The following is an 18,988-nucleotide window of genomic DNA, read 5'->3' as shown; positions in this document are numbered from 1 at the left end:
GGGAAAGAGAGAGAGGGATGGAACCTTCCGCAATTACAAAATATGTGTCCGAAAGGTCTTTTCCCTGCAAACCACCAACCGAATTTATATATTTTTAGAGTAAATTTAACTTTTCGTGGAAAACTGGAAATCTATATGGAACCGCACAGGAAGTTGTAAACCCATGAACGCATCGAATGAGCCTATAATTTCATTAAAATTGAAGGTGAGCTCAACTATGAATAATTTAAAAGTTTACCTATATATGTTCATATTTGTAAACTTTATTTTTTAATTATAAATAACCAACAATGGCTAAAATTTTCTGAAGGTCACTTATGTTGTTATGACCTTGACAACATATATCAAGATCAAGCTGATCGACGAGATGTTCATTATTGTAAATAACTATCATTCTATGTAATGATCAACATTTAACACTTTTTTGTTTTTTTGTATCAATCGAAACATATACATAATCCGTATAAAGTACATATAACGTTAAAAATTAACAAACTAAAATGAACAATTTTTTTCTTGATGCAGAGCATACTATGAATGACTGTATTTAACAGAGAAAACTAATCAGTGTGTTCAGTGATTCTTTAATATGATTGATTCCTACACTTAAATCTAGCGAAGAACTATAAAGGCAAGAACCAATTACATTAAAGAATTACTGAGCAATCATTGATCGGTTTTTTCTGCTGAACGTAGCTTTCAGAGTGCTTTTACACATGTACATTTTTGATAAGCAAATTATCAACTACCAAATATCACTATTTTGTTGTGATGATTTTAATCGGCGTCTCATCATTATCCTTTACTTAGTTATTTTTGTATTTTTACTCAATTATGGTCGTAGTCCGATTCACGCTCACAACGTTTAAAAATCATTTTATCCTTGTTATTTGTCAAATATTAAAGAAAAATAACACTTATAAGCATTATGAGCATGAATTGTACCGCGGTCTATGTGTGATTACTAGAGCAATTAGAATTGTGCTGTAAAAATCCCTTTTTAAGCGCCTAAAATATGCTGTGAAATTGAAAAAATGCTCTAAAGAAAGGAATATATCCCAAAATTATGTTGTAAAAATCTCTTTTTAAGCGGCTAAAATATGCTTTGTCAAATTGAAAAAATGCTCTAAAGAAAGAAATATATGCATTTGAAAATTACTTTTTATCGCACAAATTTTCAAAATATTAATTAAGTTTTTTACTTATAATAATCATAAACTTAAATTAGAAAACGATATGAAATATACAATAAAAATAGATAAAATATGTAAATATTGTACACGTGTGGGCGAAATATGCTCTTATGTGTAAAATATGCAAAAATATGTTGTAGGGTAACTTCGGTATATACGCCGCACTTATCAAAAACTTAATTTATTAAGTATTATTTACTATGTCTATAGTAAACAAACTATATCAGTAAAAACTTTGTACTGTCTACTACTATGAAAAAAATATTAGAAATCCGAAATATTTATTTTTCATATTAAAAAATAAACTTTTTGAAACCTTGTATTTTTGCCGCATATCTCATAGGGGTGGGATATATGGCTACTCATAGGGGGAAAGGGGATATGTACGGCTCATGAAAAATTTACAAATAATGCAAACATGCTTAATAATACAAACATGCTTTATTATTCCACTACACGTATCACGAAATAACCACTAAGTCTTTTATACGTCCTACATTAATCATTTTATGTAGATTATAACTTGTGATGGCGTTACTTATTACAGTGACAAATCGATTCAACTCACAATAAATTCATTAATATTAACAGTAAGAAGCTGAAATCATAACACAATACTAATATAACATAAAGGCATGTAACAGAGTAGTGTTACGGGAAAATTACCTCCATTCCTTCTATTTTTTCTGACTTCTGTGGCGTAAATCCCAGCGCGGCGTATTTGCCGGAGTTACCCTAATATACATATATGGGGCTCAAAATGCATAATTTCTCATGAAACAAATTTGTATTTAGTTTATTTCTTTATTAGTCAAATAAAAAAAATGCTCTATACATATTTTGATTGCCCTAGTGATTACATTGTCAATGAGTCTAAATTTTGCATGGAAACTACATCAGGTTTCAATGCTCATCTTTTTGGCAGTATAGTCTAAATATGTTTATTTGAATATGGCTGCATCTATTCAGAACACCGGATAAAATACACATATACAATATATATATATATATATTCTTTTTCAGACATTTAAATATATCAAAAATTATTTCTCTGCTCTAAATGTGTAAAATATTTACTTTAAATGGCAACTACTACCTAAAAAATACGAAAAAATGATATTTCGGTTACTTTAAAGTACACATTGAGAGAAAAATATAAATTTTTATGAATATTTGTTTGAATAGTGCCAATTGAATATTTACTAAACGTAAACATATATTTATTTGATACAAAAACCATTAATTAAACTATTATATTTTTTTTTATTTAGCAAATTATTTATTTTCCGTTCATATATGTTATATTTATATCATTAAAACAATTATTTATTAAAATTTATAGTATACTTTTCTCTCAGTGTATCTTTCTTCTTAAACTGACATAATTATTATTTCGAACTCTTTTGAGCATGACCAACTAGCTACGAAAATCATACCAGTTATATTTATGAATAGAAAAGTTCGCAAAAAGCAAGGAATAAAAAGATATGTTATCCATCTTTAATAATCCAGATATAGTTACCGAAAAACATAAAACGTTGAAAATAACTAAAAATTAAAATACCTAAATGTGCGCATCAATGATTTTATGTATCCTCGCTGTTTTATTTTATACTGCCTATGTTTTTTGAACTTTGAACTCTTCATGATTGCGCTATCGCATTATTTTATATCCACTTACATTTCTCCACGTATTATTATTGTTTTGCATCGAATTACTAATCTCTTTTCGCCATAAATGAAACATTGATGTGATGATAAAATATCGATAGATTAAATATAGAAACAGTTTATATTTATGACAAAATAAAGGAGAGAAGAGAGGAGAGAGAGAGAGAGGGAGAGAGAGAGAGAGAGAGAGAGAGAATCATAATATTTATTTGGCGCTCTGGGATATAATCCCCTCAAACGCATAAATACAATAAAACGATATATAATATTAATTAGATGCAAAAAAAAGAAAAACATAAGTAAACGCAAAAAAATTGTGTTGAAATGTGTGCGTGTGCGTGCGTGCGTGCGTGTGTGTGCGTGTGCGTGTGCGTGCGTGTGCGTGTGTGCGTGTGTGTGTGTGTGTGCGCGCGCGCGTGCACGCGCGCTTGTACGTATATATGCGAGTGAGTGAAAGCACTTTATGTCTCCGAGAATATGTATAATTATTATAGATTGAGGTGATATGCTCGCGTTGATATAGCGAATAAAATATAAAAGTAGCAGAAAGCCGATAAAAAACGACAAGGAGAAATTTACTTTTAACATTAAGGGAATCCTAAAGTGTTTATTTTACTGATTCGATTTTCAAAAAAGTTTTTTTTTTTCTAATTATCTTTACATATTAAAAATCCTTATCCACAATTAAAGTATAATGTATTTTAAGCCGGTCCACTTTAGAGTAAAAACGAAAAAGTTGAAAATTATAATTTCGTTATCTGTTTCTGGTATCGTAATAATATTTGCTTTACATACAAGTATTTTTTTATACGTATAAAACAATCTTGGTTTGGGATAGGGATCACATGAACAATGTTGAATTCTTAGAATTAGGTTTAGGCCGATCGATACTTATATTTAGAGATGAATACATTTGAAATAGATGCATTTAAAATGGAAATACAAAATGCAAAATGCCCATTTTGTATTTTGTATTTAAAATACATTTTTTCAGAAACTATTTTGCATTTTCATTTAAATGGTTTTTACTACTTATTTTCTATTTGAAATACATTTATAGGTTGGCACTAATAGTTCCTAGAAGACTAGCGCGATTATAACATCGCACGCGATGCGCGATATCCAATAATATACAGCTTTTTTAAACAATCTATGCGCTCATTGGATATCGCCCATCGCGCCATAACTGTTATTAAGGCTACAAGAATGAGCCCATATCCGTATTAATCATTGGGTGCATTCAGAAACGCTCACTGAGTGCTCACTGAGTAAAAAAGGGATTAATCTATGATTAATATGTTTATTTATTATAATTCGTAACGTAGAATAACTTGTCTATTTATAGATAATCTTTTATGTCATATTTCTTATTTATTTATTACTATTTATTATTTCTCTAATGCCGTGTTTGCATCGTAAGGTTATGTAGCGCTCAGTGAGCGATGGAGCGACTTAAAATTACGGGATGCACTCATTGTGTGGTGTCAGCCTTATACTTTCTTCAAAAACGACTGCCATATATCTGGCATTATTGTTTGGTCTTCGGCTACCATGTCCGGATTATAGAAAGTAGAGACACAACACTTTCGATGTTAGAATTTTATCCAACAATAAAAAAATTTTTCTTAAATACAATAATACGTGCTTCCTAAACTCAACTCAGTAGAATGTTTTTTTTCGTATGGCGGATTAATTATAAGACATCACAGAAGGAAAATGATGGATTCTCTCTTCGAAAAATTTCTTTTAAAAGCATTACGTTCCATTGCTAGATAAACCTTTTTTGTAAAAGTTTATATTATATTATATAAAAATTTATAATGATAAACAAAAAATATTGAATAAGAAACAAGAATTTAAATACGAAATAAAGATTCAAAAATAAATAATATAAGAATATAAATATTTAAAAAATCATTTTATTTTAAAACCATTTTTATTTTAAAAAATTCATTTATACTACATACTACAATATCAATATTATACGTACACATACACATAAATTTTTGTAAAAAGGTATAGTATATACTTTTTTGTAAAAAAGTATAGAATTAAATGTTTAAATTTAATTCTAAAAATTCCACATTGTTCGTGTAATCTATTATCTGGTATAAAATCAGTCGGTTTGGACTGCGTTAATGTTTATACTTTAATTGTAGAAAAGTAATATCTTGAAAAATAATCGCATTCAGTCCATATAACGGATAACTTTAGACTTCCTTTAAGAAAATCCTACAGTTGTCTATTTTACAGATTAAACGCAAAAATTTTGTGTCGCAATTTCTTTTTTCTCTTTTTACAGATTTGAGAATTCTCAAAATCAAAGCATACATATTAATACGTATCTGTGAATTGCTAATTAATAAAATTATCTAGATAATCTAGATGAGAAGGCTTCATCTTATTTTTATTTAAATATACTATCTTCATTTGTATCATAAATAAAAAAATGTTATCTTTTTCAAATTATTTAGATAATTAGATCTTTATCATCGATAATTTGAAAAATATAACATTTTCTGATAACGTTTTTTTGATAACACTTTTTTTATCTAAAATGCGAATGAAGATAATATATTCTAGTAAAGATAAAATAAAACCGTTTTATATTTGTAACTGTCGAGTTATAATTGTCGAGTACAAATTACGTTTATAACTATCGAGCTATTAGCACTGTTTTCTGTCATTTCAGCTCATATCATTGAATCAGATAGTTCGATGTATACTAGCTGTAAAATTCGTTCAACTTTTATTCATTTAATAATCGAAAAATTTTATGCATAATAAATTGACGATCATCTTGACCAACGTTTTTTTTCAACGTTTGATTAATGGATTAACGACTTCGATTAGATGCGTTTGTAAGGTTTGTTCTAATAATTTATGTAGGATAATTCTATATTGAGAAAGGCCCAAAACAAGGTTTGAAACGTTTCGTTAAATAAACATGAATTTTTATACTCGTTAATAATTTGTGTTGACTCTGAGATACTTTTTATTATACTGATATATTCACTTAAACCTGAATTTGTATTGTTTGATAAGATGAAGCTATTTCATTTAGACTATCTAGATAATTTCATATAGACACAGGTCTGTGAGGTGGCATTTTTGTATCGAGAATGGAAAAAAAAATTTTGAAATTGAGATTGCTTTATCGTTTTCAGTCCAATATCATGTTTAGTTAACATCGTGATAACATTTGTTATATATGAGTTTTGCAATCTATACAAAATTGTAGTCCACAAACTAGTAGTTTATATGAACAAATAACGTCGAGTTTTTAGAATTATTATTAGAATACTTAGTACCTAATTTGATACGAAAATTTGTTATGAAAATTTATGCATATGTGTTCGTGCGCTATTAATGACGTAATAATATGTATTAATGTGTCAATGTCACGTAAATCGTAAAGAAGAAAGTGACACCCTATTTACATTTCATATAATAATTTGGTTAATAATTAACATTTAAATTTAAAACGTAGCAATTGCATTCGTCAAAGTGTTGTTCAATCAATTCTAGACTTAAATATTTATTACTTACGACATTATTTATAAAAATGTAGCGAAAGTGTATGATGACTCGAAGAGAAATAGGGGTGGTAGGATGACCTTTCACAAAAATAGATTTAAAAAACAGTATTTGATTACAAAATAAAAAAAGTAAAATATTGCAGATTATATGCAAATGTGTATACGTACACATAACTTCTGCACATTATACGCTACAAGGAGATGGCAAGGATTGCAAACTGCCGAATGGGATGAGCAATAACTCTTTCGAAAGGAGAAATTAAGTGTATTAACATAAAAGGGTCTCGAAAAGGCTTTGTTTCAGAAAAAACTGCAACTTAAAATTGAGCGTTCGATCAGCTATATAATAGGTATTAGAATTGTGCGTCAGTAATAAGAAAGCGACGTGATGTAGTTGAGCGGACTGAGGCATACAGTTATACGTACATATACTTTTTCTTATTCGTTCGACGAGAATTCGAATCCCGGCAGCGTTAAATTTTTTTAAAAGTAATAATTATATTTTATGACGTAATTCATTTTCTTGTTCTATTTTAAATAAAAATACTAATAACTGTGCACTTTATTTGTTACATATAATAATAAATAATAAGATTTCTTGAAATTTTAATTATTTATTATAAACTTTGGATATTGCCGTACAATTTTGTGGCTGAAAACCTGTGTAAAGTTTAAGACATAAAGAGGACATATATACCACATTTTATAACCATTTTATAAATGACTTATTTTTAAAGAGAGATATTAAAAAAACCATATATTTACATTGACCATAATAGCACCTTTTCCTTATGAGATTTGTTTCTATTCCTACATTAGATTGTACTGGAATTCTCTTTCTCACTTTCGCCATACATTAAACATATAGCTATCTCACTTTAAGTACTAAAAGTGTACATTAGTTTAGCCACAGAAAATATACGTTATGTATGTAAAGGTTCCCTTTAAGAGGACCTTAAAGTCGTCTGTTTTATCGACTGAATGCATTTAATGTTTGTGACGCATTTATATATATATATATTTCTTTTGTAGATTTGAAAATCCTTTTCCACAATTAAAATATACATATTAATACGTATTTGGGAGATAGAGTTTATGCTAAGAACGGAAACAATTTTTAAAATTGAGATCTTGACCATTTCTCAATTCGATATGACATCTTAAGCTGTCAAATTGTGATAACATTTGTTTGATATAAAAGCTTTGTAATTCGTATTTACGAAATTATAGTCCACAGACTAGTATTTTACACGAACAGACAATGTTAAGCTCTTAAGTTAATTCCCCATGCAGTGTAACTTGCGTGAGCGCGTAACTTGTATCAGCCAATCAAATTGTATCAAATCATCTCAGCTACTACATGTTATGATAGTTGAAACGATTTGATTGACTGACGCAAGTTATACTTACGCAAGTTACGCCGCATAGAGAACTAGCCTTAGAATTAGACTTAGATATCTAATTCGATATAAAAATGCGTTAAGTACGAAAATTTGTATATTTATGCGTGTGATATTGATGTAGTAGTATATAAGAATGTGTCGATATTCATAATCATTCAGTCTTCTGTAGTTTGGAATTCCTTTAAGCAAGTAATTGCTTTTGAAAGTACCCAATAAACGAGAATGGATTAAAATGGATTAAAATTTTAATCCATTTGAATTATCCGAACGCGTATTTTGATAGCACTTATGGTCCATTTCATTTTTTTAAGTTCAATTGAATGGTAAAACTTTATTTAGATTCAATTGGATTGAAAAATTACATTTCGCCTATTCAGAATTTTCAATTGAACTGTATTCACGATGCACTTAAAAACCTGAAATCTTTTTTGGATTGAAAGACATAGAAATGTGCTTTATGCGTTTCCTAAAAGTAAGTTAATAAAAACGCATTGGGATTGAAAAGGATTCATTTCAATGTTCGCGAATGCGTACGTTTAAAAATCTGAATCTATTTCAATCCACTTCAATCCATTTTTGTTTACTGGATAATAAAAGAAATTATACATTGCGTATATCGAGTGAAATTATTCGAGAACTGAACAGCATAGCATCAAAAAGACAGCTTAAAATTCAGTTCGCCATATGTGCAAAGATACTGTAAATGTAGGTGACTTGGGACAGTATAGGTAACTAGACAACATGTATTTTTGTTAAATTTATTTATGGTATCTATCCGCATGAGTCTCTAGAGAAAATTTAAATTTTAAATTTTCTTTAGTGACTCATGGATGGATGCCAAGATTAAATTTAACAGCGAGCTCTGGTAACGAGTGAAGAGAGCAAGAATGAGAAGGAGAGAGGGGAGGAAAAAGAAATAAAAGGAGAGTTACGTTTTTCAAGATAAATTGCTAAAAATTGGAAATAAAAAATCTATATTAAATTTTCCAAATTTTAGATATAATTTAAAATATTAAACTTATATTTTGTTCTTTTCGACTCTTTTCACTTTTTGTTTTACTTTAATTTACTAAATTAAAATAAAATAAAACAATAGTAGCAATAATAGATTCTAAGAATAAATCTAAGAAAAAATAAAGAATACAAGATAATTAATTAATAAAGATCCGCGAACCGCGTATGTCTGCGTCGAGAGACAGTCCACGCGTTCATTGTTGCTAAGAGCATAGTGAAATGTTTGAAGGTGGGCACAACAATATTTATATGTCACTTTTATATAACCGTAATGCCGTTGATGCCACTTGTAGCTCTCTTAAGGAGATTTTCTAGTGTGACGGGCATGAAAAAAATCGATGTTTCTATGCATATTTCTATAGTTAAAAGTCTTGAAAATGTATGCCTAAAACGTCAGGACAGAATTTGTTAAATTGATCGAGTCGCACATACGAGGTGTAAGCCCGACGGTGTGTTACACTTCTATACGAATGATATACTTTAGGTAATAATGCTGCAGGCGTATTCCATCTGACTACGTAATAATTAATCGTTATTCGATTTAACGCACTTAATGTGTTCGGGATTCAATCGTGTGATGTTCAATCGCTCAATGTCTGTGTTCAATTATTCTGTAACAAAACTCTTATATCTAATCAATTTTAAGAGTCATCACACACAAAATGACATCAGCTGAACAACCATAGTATAAGGCCGTTGGATCAGTGAGCATCTTACGTAAATCAACATGGAGTCTTTATGTCGGTCCTAAATCTGAACATGTCTAATAAAAAAAAGTCCAATTGCGAACGGTGTTCAATTTATTACGTGTCCAAATTAGAGCCTAAGCACAAAAATGGCCGTAACTGAATCACAGTTATAGATTAACCAATACATTGTGCGTTGACCTACGACTACATCTTACGTTTCACGACTTGTCAGTTACAGATATGTTTGTGCTGAGGCCCTGGGTGTCACCCGGTAATGCTAATACCGACGACACATTAGAAATATCTATTGATAAAAGCTATGAAAATGTATTGATTGAACATTAAGTTAAGATAACTTGGTAAAAAAAGATCGTAACTCAATTTATAAGAACGCATTTTAAAGAGAAATTTTCAAGCTTTCAAACAATTTAAAGAAAAGTTATAAAAACTTTCTTTTTCGACGTGCGTGATCTGAAAATTAAAGTTTTTCTATTAATTTTGTGCAGTTGAAAATAATGCTGTCTACACAAAAATGATCGTCGAGAAGAAAGCTTAATAACATTTCAAAACTGATACTTGTTTATTTTATATAAATTTTGTTCGTAATTGTTTATAATTGTATTTTGTTCTTCGATCTAAGTATTCAAGATAGTACATTTCTCTGAAATACGTTCAAAAGAATTAACAAAATGGTAGGTACATATTCAAATAAAAATCATTCAGTATTACAGATACACACGAGAAGTATATTCGATTATGATCGCGGATAAATCTTATTCTCAGTCTCGTGATATGAAAGTTCTGATCTTCTTTTAGCTCCATGCAATCATGTTATTGCGTTTTTATAATGATATTAAGTTATTGATATTTTTGCTCGTTTTTGAATCGATCGAATTGTATATCGTCAGCACTAGATTTCAGTTGAAAGAAAAAAGGAAGATAGAGACAAACATTAAAAGAAGAGAATAGGGTTATAAAACATTTCGATCGTTTCTGAAACGAGAGTTGTATATTTATTTATGAAAAGTAAATCAGGAAATATATATATGTGTGTGTGACCTTTTGTAGGATGAAGAGAAAAAAGACAGCAGAAAATTCGAGAAAATTGATGAATTACCTAGTGAATTCGAGTGTTGCTTTTGTACTACGAAGGTATTTACGATCACTAACGTTTTCCTTCTGGCGGCACTACATACACCAATGGGCTGTTAATGAGTCCATACCAACATGTGGTTATTAAAACTTAAATTAATTACCTTTAATGTGTGCGCAATATATGCATCTTCTCGCTCTGCATATTTCTCTATCATCCGAACATAAATTTTGTGTCTGGCTCTTCGAGCAAAATGTGAACTTTTTCATTTTCTCTTTGCTTCTTGAAATATCTCGAAATCAAGATATATCGTTCTATACGCCTTCTATACAATGTTTACACTACTTATATAGTCCACTGGGTGTATGCACTGCCTCTCCTGCCATTTCTTTTTACATTTTCGTTGGTAGAACACGGTCACTTAAAAGCTTTAGTAAAGCACCCGTATCTAATTCTTTTTTTCTTCTTTCTTTAATTAAAGATGTCATTACATCGGAGCATTAAGTGTTGAACGTTTGCACAGAAATTTATTGCGCATGATTTTGAATCTCCTGATTCCGATTTTTTAATGCATAATGATAAATTAAGAGTGATTATGTTCTGATATACACTACTCTGTTTTAACGTATAATATTAAAAAAGACCCTGGACACTTCTTAAGAAAATAGCGTCCCGATCAAATTGGCTGAAATTTTGACGTAGGTTTCGGCTGACTAATCAAAAGTCTTAATAGTCAGCAGGTCAAATAAAAGAATTTAGAATTACGACGGTTCAAATATACAAAATTGATCTCCATCATCAGACGGTATGACATGATGATAGACACTTGTGATTTAATTTTCGAACGAAAGATTGAATTTCTGAACTCGATGCTTAATGTTTCCATGTAAAGGCTCCTGAGTTTCTCTTAGGTCAAGACATCGTGTCTTTCTATCCACGAAGCAATTACGCCATGTATCAAAATTAAGCATTATATTTTCCTTTGATATTTATCAGAAAGTCAAGTATATTTAAAAACGTATTTAGACACCTACACCTACATTTATCTATCTACAAGGTGTGTAACTAAAATAAGGTGATAAACTTCAGGATCGAGCTCTCCACACCAAACATGAAAAAAAGTTCATTTGAACATATATCCGCAAACTCATTGTTACTACGAGATATAGCTCAAAATGTTTGTTAATAGGGGAAAATAAAAAAGTAATATCTATTATTATTTAATATTATTTATTTTCAATTTTTAATTATAACAAATGTTTGAAGTGTTTCCCATTTGATTCGATACACGTTTGGATATGTTAGATCATGGACTCTTTCAGAGATCCTGGGGAAATTGCAAATAGTGTTACAAACATCAAAGTACGCATTGGCGTAACATACTTTTATTGGCAATTGAAACTTCATAAGCTAAGGACCTTAAGTGTCCCCACAGACTAAAGGATTTAGATCGGGGGATTATGAGGGTCATGCAACTGGTCTTGCAAACATTTTGAACTATATCTCAGTAACAATGGATTTGCGAACATACGTTCACATGAATTTTTTTTTATGTTTTGGTATAGAGAGCTCGACCCCGAAATTTATTACCTTACTTTAGTTACACCCTGTATATGCATGCATGCATGAATTCTTTTCTTTCTACACGTATAAGCTTGTAAATACACGCAATATATACGAAGTGTGTACTATTAAAGTAACGGGACTGATATGAAAAATGTACTTTATTTTAAAAATCTAACAATTTAATTATAATTCTCTTCAATATACTCCCCACCTCTATTCACATACTTCTGCATACATATCTTCCATTATTCGCAATGGTCGCACTCAACTCTTGCGGAGCAGGTCCGTGAGCGTTCGCTCTGTTATTGATGTATTCTTCTAGATTATCTATAGTAGCGAGCGTTTAAGGATTCGCTTCGTAACAATTGAGTCTGCTGAACGCGACCATGTTGAAACTGATCAGTTATTAAAGAAGAGAAGAAGAGAAGAGAAGAGAGAAGAAGAAGAGAAGAGAAAAGAAGAGAGAGAGAGAAGAAGAAAGAAGAGAGAGAGAAGAGAGAGAGAAGAGAAGAAGAAGAGAGAGAGAGAGAAGAGAAGAGAAGGTCAGCCGTTTTTTTCTTCACCTCTTCTACGGACTGAAAATGGATTTCCTTCAACGCACTTTTTATTTTTGGAATAGATAAAAGTCACAAGGCACTAAATCAGGCGAATACGGGGAGTTTTTTTAATTTAACCAAGAGGAATTTCAAATTAATGCGTTGCTCGATTTTTAAGCTCAGCATGGTTTCGGCGAGAGATCTAACATTTATGATGGCTAGTCCCGTTATTTAATAGCTACACCTCATATACACGCGCGCATGTATGCATGCATGCACGCACACGCGCACACACACAATTCAAAAACACGTTCACATATTGGATCATTTATATATTTCTTAAGAAATAAATTATCTATATGGCTCAATCAGAATAAATCAGTAGTAAAAAGAATGGGCTATGAGCCAGTTATAACATAAAGAATATTTAATAAACTTTCTTACATACATGCAAACGTTTCGACACCGATCGGGTCATTTTCAATGCAAAACAATAAACAAACTTATAAAATTCTCGGAAGATTTAGTTAAATTATAAAGTCCAGTACAGAATTCGGTTGTATCAATGACATGTGGTCCATATTTAAAATCGAAGGAGATCTCATCTCACTCTTTTTACAATTCTCCAATCTTACAAATAAATAATAAATTAACAATACGTTATAGTTTAGATTATCAAAACGTTTTTTAGTGAATTAAATTAAAATACAAATTAAATAAAAAATATCTACCTTAAAATGTCTTAAAGATGTAAGTTAGACGCAGAGAGGAAAACGCAATTAACAACGTTATATTAAATAAAAAGTAAGCCATAATACGAATGGGTCTCAGATTTGTAATCGACGATGTCAAACGACATTATCAAGAATTTCTTAAGACAGGTGAAAGGTTGGGGGAAGATACCTATTATATCAAAATTGTAGAATACCTACCTACTATAGAATATAGGCAGTTAGCATAGTGATGTTTAAAAAACGTATTAAAAATGTAAATATATATTGAATATTTTATATATTAAATATTTTAAACATCCGAATTAGAGCCTCCGACATCTTTGGGATATTTTAAAGACATTTTTTAGTGTTACAAAACATTCATTTTAAAAATTAGATTAAAATTGAATTTTTAAAACATTAGGCAAATTCAAGCAGACAAAGCAGATAGTCTACTCATCATATAATTCAATGTGATTAGTTGTTATCTTTGGATCCAATCAATTATTTATTTTCTGGCTATTCATACAGCACATAAGTATTGAAGCAACATCTCAGAAACATTGAATTGCAATATTACAAAACATAAATTCAACATTAAAAAGATATTATAAAAATTTAATGTCCATTGAACTGCACAAGATACTTAGGAACATTGATTCAATATTTATTTAATATATATATTTCATATAATTTCCAGGAATAGTACACATCTGATTTAACTTTTACAAAAAATTGAACGAAACTCTCAAAATAGACTTCATTTTCATTTTAAAACCAAGGGTCGCCTTCAAGAAATAATTTCGTTAGAATACGGATGAAGAATCTCACAATGCATCTTTTATTTTATTCTGTATGTTCTTTTATTTATGAGAAATACAGATTCCGCCAAGATCATCTGGTGGCGGTGCTGCATACTGCTCCTGGGTGAGTAACTTTAGTGAAAAGTTTAGTTTTAATAATTGCAAATTGGAGTTACTTTGTTAAAAACTTATGTTTTTTAAAATATTAGTAAATTACAATTATTATTATTATTGTTATTATTAAATATTAATGAATTAAATTTCTAGTGTAGCATTAAAAACAAGTTTTATTGAAAAAATTAGAATAGTATATCTTCATTAGGAAAGACTAAAGCAAAGCGGGATAGCGAGGTAAATCGGTATATTATCATTTTCTAGCCTGCTTGTTGCGATATGGTGATTAATTGAATTATGCTTTGTGTCTCGAAGAACATGTTGTAGGCAATAGATTTTCTCCAAATTATTGGCATGATAACGTACAACATGTAATGTCAGTTTCCAATATCTGCTTTGTATTTGTGAAGGTAAGTCTTAGTGACAATGCAATCCTTATTAGTATTAGTACCGTGTTTATAACGCGATAAATAAATTTTATAGCTCATTTTTTACCTCTCCATCGTATGATTTGACAATCGTCTAGTTAGTGTGCGGCTCGAATGAGGTGCCTCTTTACATCGTTTTTTACATTTTACAATTTGCGAGCCATTGACTGTAAGAATTTTTATTATCGATTTAAAGTATAATCTGAATTTTATAGATTTAATTTATATGCAACGATGTATATCCGAGATGCTATAGAAAATGAATTTTAGAATCCCCTGACTTTTCTGGGTTTTCCATATAAAAATGGAAAATATTATATTAGTACTTATTTTTAATATGATTTTATTAGTATGATTATTGTTAGTTTAATTTGTTACAATTTCTATGAGTCACAGTTTGATATTTCAGATTCGTTGACATGAATTCAATTCTGCTTTTTTTTCTTCTAGGTTCATATTTAATATTTTAATTATATTTCAAGAATATCATCAATTCATAGATTTGCGTTGTTTAGGATAACTTTATGACTAATGTGATCAGAAATTCTCTGTAATTCTGTCAATTTGTTTACACTGAAGAGAATCCAGGATCGAAACGTTTCAAGGAATTTTCATCATTATCCAAACTGAGAGGTTTAATTATACTATTTTTCTATGCTCTTCAATCAGCGGTGGCTTGCAAAGGCATTTTACTTATTATTTATTTTAAATGTATGTCGCGTCGCACATTTCTTGATTTCATCTTGTATATTTCGATTCCATACGACTTTGATTCCACATGACAACTGTTATAACCGCTCATTACAGGCATTGATTATGGTGGATCGCACTCTAAAAATTTTTGTGTATTCCGTAAAACATTCGTAAAAAAAATATTGCAGCCTCATTGTCTACGAGTGTATACGCATTGTATTTTTGTACAAACAAAATCTTAAACCTTAATGAATTGTAATAAAATCTTAATGAAATTTGAATGAAATGTAATGAATCTTAATGAAATATTGCTGAAAGTGCATGATCAATTGATATAGATTTCAGTACGAAATTCAGTAATATTTCATTATAATTCATTACAATTTCAATATCTTATCATTGTTCATTCCAATTTCAGTAATATTTCATTATTCATTACAATTCAAGAAAGAATTTCCATCAGGATTGGTTTGTCATAAGGAGCGTCTCGGATCATTGTGTGAAATAGTCAACACAAATGAGACAATATTCTTTGAAATAGATATTACAATAATATCCAGATGGACGTACTTGAATCTGTCGGATAGTACGGTGAACTTGCCCATTGCAATAATGCTGAAATATTGCGAATTACTTTGGGTTATTGGCAGAGCCCGCAAGAACTATTCCAAATGTGGCAATCTGTCTTCATAAATGTCCAGACATAATGCTGTGCCATAAGCTTATCGCTTTCGTTCTACGATAAAAGACCGTAGCACAGACTATTGCATAACACATAACACATAGTGCATAAAAGAATCAACCAATTAAAGTTCCTTTTTTCCATGAAATGAAAGGAAAGGAAAGATTCTGATTGGTTGATTCTCTTATGCATTATGCGTTATGTGTTATGCAAAAGTATGTGCTGCGGCCACAAGTCAGATTGTAAACCGATTCGAAGGCAATCTGACGAAAAGAGTTAAGAATGGATGTGATTCCCGAATCCCGTGTCGTAGTACATGGCCACTCTCAGAACTGTTTTTTTCAACTTCAGGCCTAACTCACGAGATAGATGTTTATTGCATGAGTTCCTCGTCGTCCTTCTATGATTCTGTTAGTGCAGCATAGTCCATAGGCGACTGAAGTTTCTCCACTCCTGACTACATGTCAGTCACAACATTGTCTCTTACCACATGTCGGATGTCTATCGTGAAATTGTTGCTTTGTGTATTTATATTGTGTGCATACACGTCTCTGCTTTGCATTTAATGATACATTTATTTTATATCTCTGTAATAGTTTTTATACGATTATGTTAAAAATAAAAAATAACGAAATGATCTCAAAGCACGCACTTGAAAACTTGATTCAGTCCGTGAAAAATGCATACTCTTCGGCAAATGATTCAAGAGTACGCAAAAGTATGAAAAAAGTGTCGCTTATTGTAAAAAAATATCAATTAATTTAAAAAATATTTATATTATTTATTGAATATAATTTTTTTATAAATATCTGAAGTATTTTTTACACGCAGAGTTCATATAAATAAGTTTTTGACCGACGCGACGTTCGATCTCAGCGTAATCAATATGGACCTAAATCCAACAGCTTTGGCACTAGATCCAATTTTCACCAGATTTAAGATTTATGAATTGTTACAAAATATATAAGTTATATCATCGTTATATCATCATTTATAGGTGATGACACTCGTCTAAGAATATGCATTTTTACCTTTTTAGTAAAAATAAATGTTTATATTAAATTAATATTTGAAAAACTTTTAATTCAAACTATAAGGAATAGCTTAAGCAGCATTTTATTGCTTAACTCGGGTTCTTGTACAAGTTATATAACATGACAGAGAAAGTGTGTACCCTTGAGCGGTCTTACCCCAGACAACACAAAAAACCCAATCGAGACGTTTTAAAGATGTCTTTAGACGTCTTTATGACATATTTAAAAAAATGTCTTTGAGATGTCTTTTAGACGTCATCTTTAAGACATCTTATGTTTCATTTACGAACATGTGTGTTGTCTGGGATTCTATCTCTTGTATTCGGTCGAATGTGACAACATAATAACGCTTCAAGAACAAAATCTTAATAGCAACAAAATGGTTTTTCTTAAGTAGATATGGACAACCGTATTGCAGATTTGGCGCATATTCCGTGCATGCGAAGGCAATCAGGCGAGTACAGTAGATAATGACAATGCTGATAGAAATTATTTTTTATCTATGTAGAAGCAAGAGCAGAGAGAGAAAGGGAGAGAAAGGAAGAGAAAGATAGAGGAAGAGGGAGAAAGAGCAACAGAAGGAGATAACGCACAACATTCTGTAGCTTTCTTATTTATTATGAAACCACATTGCAAATGAGTGCGATGAGACAAGATTATAATTGTGAATTTGCGATTTGTCGTTTTTTTTCTGTATGTATATATGTATGTACAGGATGTAAGATCGCGATTCGAAATATTATATCAAGAAAGTTTTCGAAAAACGAAGTAAAAAAGTTATTTGTAATTTTTTATTTTAAGCAGTAATTTTTGAGATAATAAGGCCCAATTTAAGTATACCAGTTACAGACATTTAGATGGCCACCTGTCCATAAGGATTCGATTAGGGGCCGGTATGATTAGGATCTAATGATTGATCAGTTAAACGCCGATTAAGTAATTGGCGTTGGTGAAATCAGCCCTAGATGTGGCGCAGTACGCGGAACGCGATAAAGTAACTATAAGTAACTAACCTGATAATTTCGGCATATCTCTTCAGCCGATTTCTTACTCGATTTAACAATATTACCATGGCCATCAATATTATTTACAATCTCCATGATGAAAACGCGAAAATCGTTTTTTTCACACCGAATTCCGAAATTATTTCTCTCATTTACTTTGCAATATACACAGTATATACCCGTGTTAATTTTTGGTTATATACTTAGCTGTTGAAATCATTTAACCACGACACCGATCATGCCGCATCGCCGAGTGCTGCTTGCTTCTTTTCCCTCCTATTACCTACATGGAACATGAGAAACCGATCGAGTCAATTAGTGACAAATTAACATTTGTATGAATTTTTTAAAATGTATGAACTTGTTTCTCTGCATATTTATCAATATTGAATATTCTTTTTTTTCCCTAGTTAGTTATCGCGTACCGCGTACCGATAAGTTTCTTACAGAAACCGATAGATACTGATAAAGAACCGGTGCAGAAGAAATGAAAAATACAGAGAAACGTACAAAAGATGTAAACATTTTAAAATATATTATCTTTTATTTTATTCTTTTTTGATAAATAATAATATATTTTATTAATTAATTTTACATACGTAGTGATAATAAAATTGATGAGAACCAATAGTAACCAGAAAAGATGTTCATTGTCGATATTACTTGCCGGTAACTATCAACAAGATCTGTGTAGTTTAGAAATCTTGGGTAACCAAAATAAAATTCTGGTCATTGATAATATGGTTATTTGTAATCAATATAAAATTCCGTAGCGGGGGATTCTCTAAACGTCTTATCGATGATTGTCGCTAT

The 18,988-nt window shown here is 30.4% G+C and overlaps 1 protein-coding gene across 2 annotated transcripts in view; it reads left to right on the top strand.

Annotated features, from left to right (window-relative positions):
• The window catches only part of Shab (Shaker cognate b), a 66,188-nt gene that overhangs the window by 33,614 nt on the left and 13,586 nt on the right, over window positions 1-18,988 (top strand). The window contains exon 6 of one of the 2 annotated variants that reach the window (XM_018453089.1): window positions 10,578-10,661. The exons of the other annotated variant lie outside the window; for it this stretch is intronic. Coding sequence (XP_018308591.1) covers window positions 10,578-10,661 — 84 coding nt within the window. The remainder of the gene's footprint in view (window positions 1-10,577; window positions 10,662-18,988) is intronic. 2 annotated transcript variants of the gene reach the window in all.

This window comes from Mycetomoellerius zeteki, unplaced genomic scaffold (genome assembly GCF_001594055.1).
Source record: "Mycetomoellerius zeteki isolate Tzet28-1 unplaced genomic scaffold, Tzet1.0 scaffold364, whole genome shotgun sequence".
In the NCBI taxonomy this organism is placed as follows: Eukaryota; Metazoa; Arthropoda; class Insecta; order Hymenoptera; family Formicidae; genus Mycetomoellerius; species Mycetomoellerius zeteki.
This window is presented reverse-complemented; position numbering and strand designations above follow the sequence as displayed.